The sequence below is a fragment of the Coccinella septempunctata genome, chromosome 2, assembly GCF_907165205.1.
Source record: "Coccinella septempunctata chromosome 2, icCocSept1.1, whole genome shotgun sequence".
In the NCBI taxonomy this organism is placed as follows: Eukaryota; Metazoa; Arthropoda; class Insecta; order Coleoptera; family Coccinellidae; genus Coccinella; species Coccinella septempunctata.
The window spans coordinates 7,629,155-7,644,157 of NC_058190.1; the positions used below are offsets into that span (position 1 = coordinate 7,629,155).

Genomic DNA, 15,003 nt, shown 5'->3' on the forward strand with positions numbered 1-15,003 from the left:
TGGAACCAGGGCGAGAGACTGTTGTTCAACCATATCAGAGGAGTTCTCCTCGTGTGATACAGGAAATCATCTGAATCCAGGGTCCACCCTGGAGAACGGTTATCAGCAATGTAAATTGAGAGGTTAACAACACAATTGACTAGAGAAATGAAATAAACTGTTAAAAATTAGCAAGCTGAGGATGGGTAGAAGAGGAATAAGCATTCATTATCAAAGATACAGACATGAGAAAGTTGTATTCTGGAGCAATATACCCATTTCCATGTGAAAACCCAAGAGAGTTCTCAAAATCTATATGAATAGTAAAAAATAATAAAATATTTATTTATGAGGTGAATCGAGCAAAATAAGTTCAGGGGGAGGAGTTGAGGACTAGTGAGGATTACCAATCTTTTTGTAGATTGCTCAGGCTCTCACACGCGGATACATTTCATACATTATGAAAGCATGAAGGAAACATGGAAATGGAGTAATTAATAATTTTTAGAAGACTGAGAATACATTACCCTTTAACTAGAACTAGTAAGTACAAAAATTGAACGAGAATGCGTGAAATGGAATCACTTAGTGAGGTGAACTAATAGAGCATTTAATAAGAATCGAGGTTGACACTAGAATGAAAAACGAGAAGAGAATTAATGGCAGAGACAACCTGTCTCTGATTGATTTCTCTGATAATGATGCCTGATTGATGGTTTTCGCTTCGGAAGGAGCCAAGAATTCTGACCGCTCCAGAGTGGCTTCTGCGTCGGTCAATTAGCTTTGTTCCAAGTACCATAGATTTTGCGTATAGTAATCCGTTGAAATTTGGAATATCTTCAATTGAAATGAAATTTTCCTCAATACTAGCCGCAAGCGGAATGATTATTATTGGTTTAAATATAATATTACATATTACATTGTGATCGTTGGCTGGTCATACATGGTTTTTATGCCAGCATCTATACCTTACTACAATTAATCGATTCCAGAGGGCAAGAACTTGATGAAATGAAAAAGAATGTGATAAAAACAACTCAAAATATACAAATTTTCCCTGAAAGAACACATGTTTAGCAAATGTTCCAATTAACTCATCATAAGCCTGAATAGAGAGAAATTTACACGTGACCCTATAAATTGTTCAGAGGTAGAATAATATTGAATCCTTTTTTTCTTAATCATTTTTTCCAGACTTTGGGAAGCCACGCACCAATTGTACCCACAAAGATTCTTGGTGATCCCGTTGAACTGGATAAGCACTTGATCGAAAATGGTTTGACCGAAACATTCATCAATCATTCTTCTAGTCTGAGCAGTCCTTATATTTTCACAGGAAAAGATGCTGACTTCCAATTGCATGTGAGTAGCAATGAATTAACATGTGAGAACCACAACTGCCACCATCTTTTGAGGCCTCTCAATAAAAGAGATTTCTTTGTCATCCTTGCCAACTTTATTCCGTTCTAGTTACAAAATCTTTAAAATTATTTTATGGCAATACTGCTTTCATTAAAAAGAATTGATTATACGCGTCGTCTCCATTAGTACATGCTTCGTGACCCGTTGGCCTAGGTTTAGGAGCATTTTCTTTCGAATCGAATAATCCCTAATCCCACAAGGAACCCCCTGAAATCTTTGGTAACAATCGGTTTCCTGATATGTCTCAGTTTATGCGACTTTAATTTATTTCTGGAATTTTCTTTACAAAGGGATATTTAAATTTTCAGGAAATCGCAAGCTTAGTGGATGTGGTGAAGGATCCTCTGCCGATTGGCCCATCTCCACGTCGATCTAAAACATCTAACGGTTCTGTGGATATACTTTCATTGTCTATGAATCTGCAAGAACCTACCCAACCAGAAACCGAATCCTACGAGGTTAATCTAACGAAAGATGATTCCGGATTAGGAATTACAGTGGCAGGGTATGTGTGTGAAAAAGGTGAGATTCGATCAGATCGAGAGTAGCGTGTGAAATCAGGATTTCCTAGGATACCTATGAATCAGTTTTCATATCATGCATGTTCAAAAACAAAAAAACAGGACATCGAACACATAAATATATTATAGTTCAGCTGATTTAAAAAAGATACAAAAACTCGTTAAAAATACTTCAGAATATGCCCATGACCATCATGAAATTTTTATAGTAGTATAACAATGACAGTTCACGCTCTCTGGGGGTTACTATGGATTATTAGCTTTGAGTCCCATTTTCAGAGAAATATTATATTTGTAATAATGAATTCGCGTTTCGTTATATATAACCCTATTTTCGGGTCTTTATTGGGCCTCCAGTATGTCGTCTCGAGGCGTCTTGGGGTTTTCCTTCGGATTATTAGATTTGGGGCGCATAATTTCACAATTCCAATTGTCCTCAATCTAATAATCCGAAAGAACCCCCAATGACGCCTTCTCTGCAATCATCTGGGGGGAGATATTCTGAGCGCCCCATGGTCACCACAACGATCGAGTACCACATAAAGCTGCATTCACAATCAATTCCCGGGCCGAAGTGCACTTCGGCATGAAATTTATCATTCGCAATAATCTTGGAACCAAATACTTAAATGAATCAAAAATGTAACTGATCAAAACATAAGCATCAGCATCATCTATAGCCGGCACGAAATTCCTTGCCGAAGTGATAGTTTGCAACTTGCAAGAAATTTTGTCGTGAATTTCATTGTGAATGGTAACGGAGAACGCCATCTGCTAAGCTTCCGTGCCGAAGTGCACTTCGGCCCGCGAATTGATTGTGAATGTAGCTTAACTGAGCGCGAAGTCAAGATTCAAATTGTCCCCAAGTAAGCATGAACTGTCATTGCTATACTACTTAGATTCCGTTCCCTCGAAGATAAAATGCGATAAAATCTGTTAAAACTGCAAAAACACGACTAGTGCTGCTGGTGTGAAAACCCGGGGGGAACAGAAAGCTCTCTGAGGTGAACCGTCGTGTTTTTGGACGTCCTGCTCGAACCCTTATTCTGCTGAGTTCCGATTCCATTCTCCGTTAAGTGAAGTCTTGATTCTGGCCCGCGAACAAATCCGTATCATGCGAGGCACGTTTAAGATCAATGACTTTTTTCTTTACGTTCAACTCATTTCGTGAAATTATCGTTTTCTCATTACTATTTGTATATCAAGCCCCTTTGAGTTGTTGAAAGTAAACTGTTTCTATTCCACCTATTGTACTGTGATGTTCACTTGACTGATTTATTTCATACTTATCGCTGTAAATCGCTAGATTCTTAGAGCAGTACCAGTGCCTATTGTGTTCCTTATTGCGAAAGAACGAATAAACTTTTTGAACTCGGTTTTTGACTTTCACTAGTTATCTCTAACACCCTAGATAAGAAGAAACTTTGTTTTCGACTCGCAGTCACCTGGGTAGGTTTGCTATTTCCCTATGAAGAATAACTGGCGCTCGAGACATGCGATGAAATGTCGTTACAATATTTCAATAGTTCACAATTTCGTCAGTAAGATGACAGCATTTCAATTGTTTTCGAATTGTAACCAATATCAAGACTTTTCGAGAAATATTTTTAGGGGCAAATTCATTGAAAAATCATTTCATCTCGGAAACTGAATAACATGAATAAATATTTCTGTTCTCCAATGAAAAATTATCATCCTATTTTTATTTCTGGATTTTCGGGATGACGACTTGCTTGAATTGAATAATAATGAAAACCCCATATAAATTAATGGTTTCTCACGAAAGTGAGAATTTATGCTTTTGGAACTGACCATTGAAACGCTTTGGAACCCTTTCAAAGGAGGATTGAAATTATGAGCGGTGTTTTATTGTATACCATATTTAATGAAGGATTGAAATGGATTACGGAGTTATAATTGACGTTTTGGCAATTGGGGATATATATAAACATAATTTGAAGATGAAATAGGTACTCATCATCTGCGGCTTTTTCCATTTCTATAATTCTTCTAGAGCAAGAAACTAGAGATTTTCATTCAACAGGAATTGTTAGATTTCGGAAGTAATGAATTTGTAAGTTTTATTTGACTTCAACATACCGACTTTGTAGAAGTGAAAATTCTGAAATCATCTGAGGAATATTTTTACTTAGTTTTTGTTTCAGAAGAACTATCAGGTATATTTGTGAAGAGCATCAGCAAGGGAAGTGCAGCCGATCTGACTAACAAGATTAAAATAAACGATAGAATCATTGAGGTAAATAATTTTCCATCGCTATCCCAGCCTCACCTTATTTGTAGCTTCAAATCGATTTCAGGTAGACGGAAAGTCGGTTGTTGGCAGAACGAACCATGAAGCTGTTGAGATTTTACGTAAAACAGGAAATCTCGTCTGCATAAAGTTCGAGCGTTACCTGAGAGGTCCCAAATACGATCGCTTACAACAAGCCATCAAAGCAAATGAGTTACTTGCCCCTTCATCTCCGTCCTCATCATTTCCATCTCTGCCTAAAGCATCTCTGAGTAGGATGGTGAGTATATTTATGAGATCTGTTGTGGCAGATTAACTTGTTGGAAATTCAATTAGGTATCTTATATTCATTAAACAACAAAGTTATAACACATATATTCACATAATTTGTTCAAGATATAAAATTGATTTACTTAATTGATTGCGAATGAAGCACATCAAACTGTTATAGAGGAAATAGCATTACTTATACCTATTATTAAAAGATTTTATGCCTTTTGAGAAATATTCGTAATCAAGCTTATGACAATGGGTCTAATATGTGAGGGGTTCATGCTGATAAGCAGTACCTTGAGCTCTTGAAACCTGCGATCACTTGGATCTTTTGACCTTCTATTCGACTTATTGAATCTTAAGAGACAGTCCATGGTATTGACAAATTAGACGATGTCTTCGCCTATTACCATCCAGCAGTGGCTTCCCCTCTCCCCATTTGTGTTTTTATTGTGCCAGTTGCTAGTTCTGGATACTTGCATGTGTCAGATTTTTCTTTTTCCTGTCCACAGAGTTTGCTTGTCTCATCTGCTGACCTTCCCATGTGGTAAAAAAACAAATGCATACCCGCAGTGGTCAGCATACGGAATTTTTGACAGTACCAGTAGCGTTCCTCCAGAGGACTATTCTTTATTCACCTCCTATTATTGGGCCACTCTGTTTCAAAGCTTTATTCGACAATTTTATGGATTGCAAAACATAGGTGTCTGCTATAAATCCTTGATTGTAACATGACCTTGAGAATAAAATAAAAGAGAGGTGTCAAGATGCATGATACAAGTGGACATACAGATTACAGATTGTTGGAAATGTCGGTTTGACCCACCAGACCCAGGGCCGCCGTCAGGACCAGCAAACCAGGCACCCTGCCGGGGCGGCACATTCTGGGAGCGGCAAATCAGTTGCCGACCAAATTTTTTCAAAAGCAAAAGACGAACATTATTAATTATTAGAGTGAAATCGAAAAGGCGGCTTTTTGCGCTTGGTCGACAAACAATTCACATATGTTCTTCCCAAAGTATCTCCACTTCACCAGAAACAAGGGGATTACCGCCAGATGGAAAGCGATCAAAGATGCCGCATTGTACTCATAAATAGCTATCAAAGTCAGCCTGTAAATATATCTTCGCCGCAGCGCCCCCTCACTGCCCCTTTTTTTTGCTCTCTAGCCAGTCGGTCTTTTTGATAAACGTCACAGACTGTATAGTTTTTTTGACGGCTTCCAAGATGATTCAGAAATAATTTTTATATTCTATTTGCCAATCTGAATTGGAAATGTTAATTTCTAAGAGGAATTTAAAATACTTGAGAAGCGAGAGTACCTATATCAACCCTTTACAATAGTATACTTCATTCAAATTTATTTTAGCAGTCGGTTGGCCATGGAATAATTTTCTCAAGTTTTTGTAACCAGAACGAAGTTAGGTTGGCACTCATGAAATGTCGTTAATGTCATAACGCCGTTGCCACAACTAATATCAATTTTTATTACAAAAATTCGAAAATGCCAAAAGTGATTGAAAAAAGAGACAAGGTTTCAGGAAGTGCTATTTAGAATTCAGGTCCGCTCATTGAAATAGTTATACCCTGATATTCTAAAATCCACAATACGTCAGACGGTAGCGAACATATTCAATGTAAGACAATTTATATAATGTTTCATCTGAATCTAAACGACTTATATTTCAGCTGAATATTTCCACAATCAAAAAGTTTGTGAATGAAGAGGATGACAAAGAATTTTCTTCAATTGGGAGACCCAAAAAAGTGGTTGCATTTGAGAATTTTATGTTTGAGTGAATTAATGCAAAAAGTTTACTACAGGATTTTTGATGAATGTCATGGGAGAATAAGTTCCTAAAATGGATTTTTCTTTTTTTCATTTGATATGTCCTATACAATGTAAATGTCTTAAGGTACTAATAAATACCTAATTATTATTATTACATCAATCTATTAAGATGAATAGCCACAAATACGCGCAAGTTGCCCTGTTACTTGTTTATTCATGTGAAAATTTTGTTCAAACGTGAAGTTCATCTTGACTTGAAACTTCCTTCAATTCCTTTTACTCATATTGATGCAAGATGATTTTTGTTGAAGAATTTAACATTCTTGTAATTATCTGTTCATTCCTTCGGGAGATACCCATTCCCAACCACTGCATCATATGCATTTCATCTTCGGGTTAATATTTTTGAAATCTACAAATGATGTAAGCCAAAGAAGATAACGAACATTAACTCTCCTCAAGATAGTGCATATTATGATATTATACTGATCTCTTGTATTTTCCATGCAAATAACTGGATTTGGTATGCCTTCAATCAGTTTGTATAAACTTCAATTATGTTCGTCACATATTTTCCGAAGAGATTCGACATTGTGATAAAATACGTAATAACAGAAACTTTTATGTAGAACGGGCAACATAGCGTTGATTTAAAAACCAAAAATATTTTGACAAGCTTCATAACCCCACATTTTCGTACTATACAGAGTGAAATGTGTCAAATTTCCATGGCCAACCGACTGCTAAAATAAAATTGAATGAAGTGTAGGTATATCGTGTTTATACATAATTGAGACTTTTGTAGATTTTCAAATATCTCTTTATTCTTTTCTTATCTTTTTTTAGATTCAACATTTACTAAGGCATATCAATTTATAAAAACGACTTTTCTTTGAATATCCACATTTTGAACATGTTGTACGTAAATCCATAAAGCAAGGTGGCAAAAATATCATTGTGCGGGGCGGCGGAATTTTATTCTGCCGGGGCGGCAAAATATCTGGCGGCGGCCCTGACCAGACCTACCACAGACCACAGCTGTTTATTGTGACACACAAACAAGCTGAAAAGGCTAGACTTCTGCCTCAAGTCCCATCTTCTTGAGAAAAGTAAAACGTTTCAAAACGTCAATGCTATTTTACTCTTCACTCACACATCACGTGTGAGATAAATTTTAATGAAAACTTTCTTTTGCAGCAACCCAACTATTTTATAGAGTTGGATCCGGATTCGAGAACTAGCTTCGACTTCGATTCGACGATTATTTTTGAAAGCACAACCCCAACGAATGAGGAAGATAAAGAAATTATTTTTTATGAGTCGAAACCTGCACAAAATTTTGAGTTTATACGAGATAAGTGGCGAGAGATATTGGGCTACGATGCTGAGATTGTGGTAAGTAAATTTGGTGTCACCTAAAAGTAAGAAGAGGATGTCTTACTTGCACAAGTAAAGTATTTCAATAAATACAGATGAAATTTTTGGAGATGACATATTTGAAACTACATAAATTAACCAAAGATTGAAGATTCTTTCTAGCCTTCATAGTGCTACAGGCTGTTTTTTGAATCTGGTCAGTCGTGGTCACATAATTCAAAAGATTATTTATAGATATTTTGAGATGAACCTGCTGTCGTGCTCTTTTCCTTATTATTAGGCACGGTTGCTCACTTCAGGATTAAGCCGAGATTTAAGTTGATCCTAGATTGATTTCGACACCGTTAAATTCTGTCAGGTTAAACTAGGATTAACGCTTAATTCTGGACTGAAAAACTGCGCCTTGGTAATTGATATAATCCAACCCACATGTTTTTTAAAGTTTACTTCTGCTCACTGACAGCTAGCTAAAAGCATTAATATTTTTTTCTCACCTCACTGAGGCCAGCCATGATAATAAAAATATGCACAAGAGTCCTTTATAGTTGGATGGAAAAACTATATAATAACAGCGTATGAAGTTGGAGGTATTCAAGATGACTCAGACATAGGCCCAGTTGCAGGAACGTCCATTAAGTTTTAATTCCCCATTAAAATTCAAAACTCTCAATTTTGAATGTTATGATGGAGGTTAGTTCCATCAATATAAAGGACAAACCTCAACCATAAAAGACATCTTGTTTTAACTAACGTTATAAATCATCGCGATATTTTTTTCTCTCTTTATTAAAATTGGTGTATAAATCTGATATCATTTACCATAGGTATAAACCCATTGTGAATCAACGTAATGTTGCAATAACAAAAAAATTGATTATTATTACTGAAAATTTGAATAGGTTGCAGAGATGAGAAAGGAGCCTTCCAGTGGTTTGGGCATCAGCCTAGAAGGGACTGTGGACGTGGAGGACGGAAAGGAAGTGAGACCCCATCACTACATAAGGAATATTCTACCAGATGGTCCAGTGGGAATAAATCGTATACTACAATCTGGCGATGAGCTATTGGAGGTTAGTAACATATTCATCTCCTAATGGTCACAATATTGCGTATTTACCCGAAGAAATAGTTAATAGTGTAAAACACATGTATGGTTCTGTATATCACAAGATTTTGATCTCACTTTCGGCTCAACTTTGTCATGTGGTCGAAGATCGGAATCCAGAATTGCGATCCAGAACAATTTGGCAGGATGCCGTTGATTTTTCATAAGCTTCTATTTCAAACTTCTGTGATTACTAGATACCTAATAATCGAAATTCAAGTTGAACTGTTTTTTTCAACCAGATTCGTTGAAAATTTACGATTTCTTCACTGCATTTTTAATTCTATCTCTTGAAGTGCGGATGTTCAATTAATTAGTTTATGGCTTTTAAAATAAACTGGGGAAACAAACTTACACATGAACTGATTCCATATTTTGAATATGTTTTGAGGGCTGACGGTAGCTTCTAGAAATAAGCTCCAGAGATTAATCGGTTCAAAGGATTCAGGAGAAATTTGACACCAATTATTTTTGTTTCAATTCTAAAACATATTCGGGCACAATTATGAAATATTTTTTTGTAAACATAGTCCTTTTTCCTATGAAATCTTGATTATTTCAAATCTCAAAAAAAGGAATGCGATAGTCGAAATATAAAAACCATGTTTAATTACGCCAAAGAATAGACGCGCTCGACCTATAAGCACCATTTGTAATTTTTGGCATAAATATAATAACTGTCATATAATGTGTAGTTTGATTGTTGTTGAGACAAGGCAAGATTTGGCTATTATTAATTTGAGTACTGAAGGCATCTCTAACGACGAGAGTGATCCTCCACCAAGATCAGCAGAATATTTTTGACGCAGAGATGATATTCCAATGCAATTGAAAAACAAGTTATGTACCTATGATTATTTATTTTTTTTCTTCAGTCATCATCAAGTCTTGAAATAAGTTTGGATGAAGGCTTTATTATTCGCCTTTTTTCTCGTTTTCTGCTCTGTTTCTTTGTTTCAGATATTATTTCGAAATGGAAAGAGGATAAAGAAATTTTTATGTCAATGGAAAGGAAGCCCTTCAGTATTTAAAGCTTATTCTGTAAACAAATTTGTCATCACTACACTTCTCACGGGGAGACAGGGTTTTTTTACTGAGGTTTTTCCCTAAGCTCTTGTATCATACTCTGAATTGTATGGTACCCCGTTACACTAACCTTTGCTAAAACTCATACATATGCTATATTGTTTGATAACTAAAAATGTATTGCTGACATTCAAAAGAATATATATATATATATACTTCATTTATTGAGTGAATTAATTGAATGAATGAAAAGTTGACCTTGTCTCCATGTCCCAAGTATTTCACTCCTTTCCTGAACATGTGGACTGAGCTTTAGATTTGCAGTGCGCAACCTCTCAAGAATATTTCTCAAATTCTTCAGGTAGTCATCGAATGTCCAGCCAAAAGGAATGCATAATCAAAATAAGCAAGGCACGTCTTCCAAGACAATCCTCGAAAAATGGTTCCCTCATTTCTCTTACATTCAAGTAGAAAGATCTACGGTTATTTAGTGATGCGATTTTCTTGTCGCACTTCATTCAATTTACACCATCACTTTAATTTTCACGCGGTCTCTATTTTATACAAGGGTATTCACCTCGATGGCCTATCATACGTTTATAAAGAACTAATAACAATTTTATGCCGAAAGGGGGAGGCCAAACTGTTTTGTTTGTTCAACTTCAACCACCTAAAGATTTTATTATGATAGTGAAACATGTTGTGGTTAACTCATGTTAGTGAAAATCATATCACGGTTTTTAGTTCAATTATGGATATTCATAAAGTATCGGCCACATCAATTACCAACGTGCATACTTCTAACACAAAATCCTTACAATATACGCTTTATACATCTATGAGTGCTTGATATTTGTCTCACAAAATACCAGCGAATTCCAAATTGAAAAAAGCCATAGTTATCCAACGAGAACCAACGTCATCATGTACCCAATTCATAGACTTACACTCACAGAAAAAGGAACACACTACAGATGTATCAACTTTTTCAATAACCTACCAAACAGGCTATAAAAAATAACATCACATAAAACCTTCAAGCGAGAGCTACGAAAGTACCTTACTGATTTAGAACCCTGTACATATGTATGTATATGTTACGGCTAAAGATAGGTGTGAGCATAAACTTAAGATTAGCCGGCTAAACTTAGGTTTATATTCGAGGATCGGCTAAAGTTCGATAAAATATTCATCTGCGTCAGGGAATTTCATCTTTAGCCGGCTAATGTGCACATTACCCAAAACGGAACGGCTAAAAATGTATTCGATGGGCATGCGGAGAGTTGATGTCTCAAGAATGGTCGGATGGGAGAGGATGAACGCACACGGCCACTTTTTTGTTTAAATTTTTAGAATTGAAATATGTAAAAGAGCATCGAATGTATTGGGGTCACTGAACTATACTCAGTATAGTTCAGTGATTGGGGTTGTATTACATAACGCCCATGGGTTTTCAATTCAACATTTAACGAGTTATTTTTATCTGTTTAGGAGATTAATGCTCTTCAAACCGAGCCTAATTTGTGAAAAACCATAATATGAACCCTCAAGAAAATGAGATATTGGACATAGAAAATTTTTTCCGTAAACAAAAGTATATTTTCCCTACCATTCAATAATTGGGTTTATGGAAAAATTACGAAATAGGAACTATAGTTTCTAACGTTGCAATTTCTTTCCAACCAATTCTTTCGCAAAAAAAAAACAAAAAAAAAACTATGAACATGAACATAGTTGAGAACACTTTCTCTAGCTGATTTTGTTAAGAATTTCTTCCCGAGTCATTGAATATACGGGTTCCAAAATATGGCCTGTCGCCACCCTTGATGAATCATCCCGGGGGATACAAGTGCATTAATCGTAAAGCTTATCAGCCAAATCAAAGATTATACAGTTAACTCTATAATCTTTGAACCAAATAGTCCGGTTGATTACAAACAAGATTAGGTACTTCTACTTATATTTTTCTAGAAAATCTTTGGTATTTTGATAAAGAAGTTCGCGGCATCATTCTTGTCTTCATTATCTCCTTCTGCTCATTCAATTCCCCTCAAATTATGAATAATAACAAGATGAAAAATAATAATTAACACTACAGTTTTCCCTCACACTCCAAATAGCATGTCTCGAATTTTGTCATCAAGCGTTTAGATTTTTAGATTCGTCAATGAGAATTCATTGAGACACAGTTGAAACAAGTATATATGTTCATTCTCCAATTTCTCAACTGCTTAACAGAATGCTTTTCTGCTATTAAAATATGTGAAATTCATACAAAAAATGCATTGCATTAATAGTTTGATTATACTCGTATTACTATTTCTTTACATTCTTTTAATTGCCGAAAATTTACGCCCCTCAAGCCTTCTACATTTTTAGCCGATGGGATGTGGTTACACTTAAGTTTAGCCGGTTAAAGATAGAAGAAACTAACATTAGCAAATACCCGAAGCTAAACCTAAGTTTAGCCGGCTAATCTTAAGTTTATGTTCACACCTATCTTTAGCCGTAACATATACATTGCAAGAATTTCTGGATTCAAATTGAATTGAAGTTTTTTTTTTGACACAATTTCATGCAGTTTTCATGCTCCTCGAGAATGTTACTCTTAGGAATAAAGAAGCTTATTTATTTATTTATTTTCAGGTGAATGGCATTCATTTATTAGGATTGAATCATTTGGAAGTGGTCAAGATATTGAAAAAATTATCGCATGAAGTGAAAATGATATGTGCCCGACACTCAACCCCCACAAGAATCATAGACACTGCTCAACATAGAGAAGCATTCCAAGCAAGAGTGAGTTAGAATAAACAATTCAAATTTAAATTATATTTAGGTACTGATAAAATATAGCGAGAGACACGTTCTGGTTCATGTTAAAAACACTCATCCATATTTAAATCTACTGATATCCAATAAAAGGAACATCAATTCTATTCTTTCCCATAGAGGGGGGAGTTGTGTGGCTCTGATGGGATCAAATAACATCGAAACCATGCACCCAGATGGAGTGATCTTTCCATTGATACTCCCTGTGCTAATAATTGGCTAGTTCGATGTGAATCACACCATTTGTTGATTTTTATATTAATTGGTTTTACCTATTGTGATAGACTTTTTTCTCATCGTGGCCGCTCCTTATCTTTGCTAGGGCGCCAGTGGGGTAATCAGGGAAACCCCACTTCTTTCACAGAATCTACAAGTATTTGGAGGGCCCAGGTAGACCTAAATGATCAGTGGAGAAGGGTAGCAGTGAAAACTAGCGGTGGTAGCGCCTTCTTGGTCTCTGGCTTCTGACGTCGTTCAAAAAGAGTACCTACCTCTTCTAACAAAAATCTAGCTGTAACTGATTAAGGGAACAGTGTCTGACTGGAAAAAAAAATCACTGGCAACAAAATAAACGTTTAGTTTTTTATTCCTACTGAATTGAATTATATACAGAAATGTACAAGTAATAACAAATGTGGATGTCAACTGGCGGACTGGTCGGTATGGGGTGGTTGATGAAATACGGTCAATTAAATACGGCTACTCCAGAAAAATACGTATGAAATAGACGGTAAATACGACTACATTTTGAAAGCCTGGCGAGTCACTCCCTCTGTCGGTGGAAATCGGTACGGTGGCTGGTACCTGTCCAATAACAGTACATCCTTCTCTCTCTCTCTCTCTCTCTCTCTCTCTCGGTGACACTTAAAATGGCTGCCTGTCAGACAGCAGTCCGGAAGAAGCTGTCAACCTGTAACTTGATCGGTCGGAAATCGGCAAAATATTAACAAAATACGGTAGGAGCCCCAAGTCCTCTTGAGACCCAACGGCGGTCGAACGGTCACGGAAATTGGCAATCTACACAGCGTTAAATGACTAGATCAAGTTTCAACGGCAGGTCGGTATTTCAGTTAGTTAAACGGACTAAAAAAAGTGGAAAATAGTAAAGATATCACCCCAAGTATGCACTACGGGAGGAATAAGAATGCTTGCTTTAAACTTTCAAATTTGTGGTAATTCTAACTGTACTGCACGGTAAAACACCTTACACACTTTCCTTGTCACCCAGGTCTCAACTTATTTCGCTCTTGACTTTCCGCGGCGGGCCTCGAAGAAGTACCCCTCTCCGCGGAAAACATGGGTAACTCATCTCTCCATTAGATACACTCAATTTGTTCGGTTAATCAACTGGCTCGGAAAGAGACAGAAACAATCGAAAAGAAGGAAAAACGGAACAAGTTGAAAGACCCTTTTCGAGTCAGAAAAAGTACGTTTGAACGGAAAGAATTATAATAAAATATATGAATTCTGAAAACAAAAGATATATACGGTTTCCTCCACAAATATGGGCCTGGTCGGTGGAAAACAATGACATAATATCAATCGGTAAAGCCCCCCTATGATAATATAACGGTTTTCTTCCAAAATATTTCGGTCATCAGTTCTTATTATGCAAGTATCGGTGGAGAAGTTTCCTTTTGTGGCGGAGCAAAAATCTGCCACGTCACACTATCTGAGTTGATTCCGATCATTATATTTTTCGCCTTATCCTGTTTATTATATTATGCACGAAATCTCGAAAAGCTGCTGGGTTTGATGGCATTTACCCAGAATTCATAAAACACTTGGGAGTAAAAGCTTTATCTTGGCTATTATCGTTTTATAATGATATTTTGAATTCTGGTAATTTTCCAACTGAATTTAGAAAAGCAAAAGTTATTGCAATTTTGAAGCATGGTAAAAATTCTTCGGATCCGAATAATTATCGTCCTATAAGTTTATTAAGTGTCCCTTTCAAAATTCTTGAGAGATTGATCCAATTTAGGATTGAAACATATGTTGAGGATGTTTTACAAAATTGCCAGGGAGGTTTTAGAAAGAATAGAAATTGTTCTGATCAGGTACTGAGCCTGACTACTTTTATTGAATCGGGTTTCAATAATAAGAAGAAAACAGGAACAGCATTTGTAGATCTATCATCGGCGTACGATACGGTGTGGAAAGATGGTTTAATTTTTAAACTTCACAGTCACTTAAAATGTGGTAAAATGGTTCGTTTGATAGAAAATATATTATCTGATCGAAGACTTCGTGTTTTTGTTAATGATAAAAGCAGTAGTTTCAAAACTTTAAATAATGGACTTCCACAAGGATCGGTATTATCTCCTCTTCTTTTCAATTTATATTTATGTGATATCCCCGATACGTCTTCCGAAAAATTTATTTACGCCGATGATATTGCTCTTGCTTTTCGCCATTCTGATTT

At 36.1% G+C, this 15,003-nt stretch overlaps 1 protein-coding gene across 4 annotated transcripts in view; it reads left to right on the top strand.

The window, feature by feature from the left end:
• The window catches only part of LOC123308260 (inaD-like protein), a 370,976-nt gene that overhangs the window by 47,744 nt on the left and 308,229 nt on the right, over nucleotides 1-15,003 (top strand). For 2 of the 4 annotated variants that reach the window (XM_044890846.1, XR_006537080.1), the window contains exons 5-11: nucleotides 1,174-1,341; nucleotides 1,710-1,923; nucleotides 4,076-4,179; nucleotides 4,241-4,453; nucleotides 7,436-7,633; nucleotides 8,515-8,685; nucleotides 12,393-12,545. In XM_044890846.1, the coding sequence (XP_044746781.1) occupies nucleotides 1,174-1,341; nucleotides 1,710-1,923; nucleotides 4,076-4,179; nucleotides 4,241-4,453; nucleotides 7,436-7,633; nucleotides 8,515-8,685; nucleotides 12,393-12,545 (1,221 nt within the window). The remainder of the gene's footprint in view (nucleotides 1-1,173; nucleotides 1,342-1,709; nucleotides 1,924-4,075; nucleotides 4,180-4,240; nucleotides 4,454-7,435; nucleotides 7,634-8,514; nucleotides 8,686-12,392; nucleotides 12,546-15,003) is intronic. The other 2 variants (XM_044890847.1, XM_044890848.1) reach the window with 2 other exon arrangements.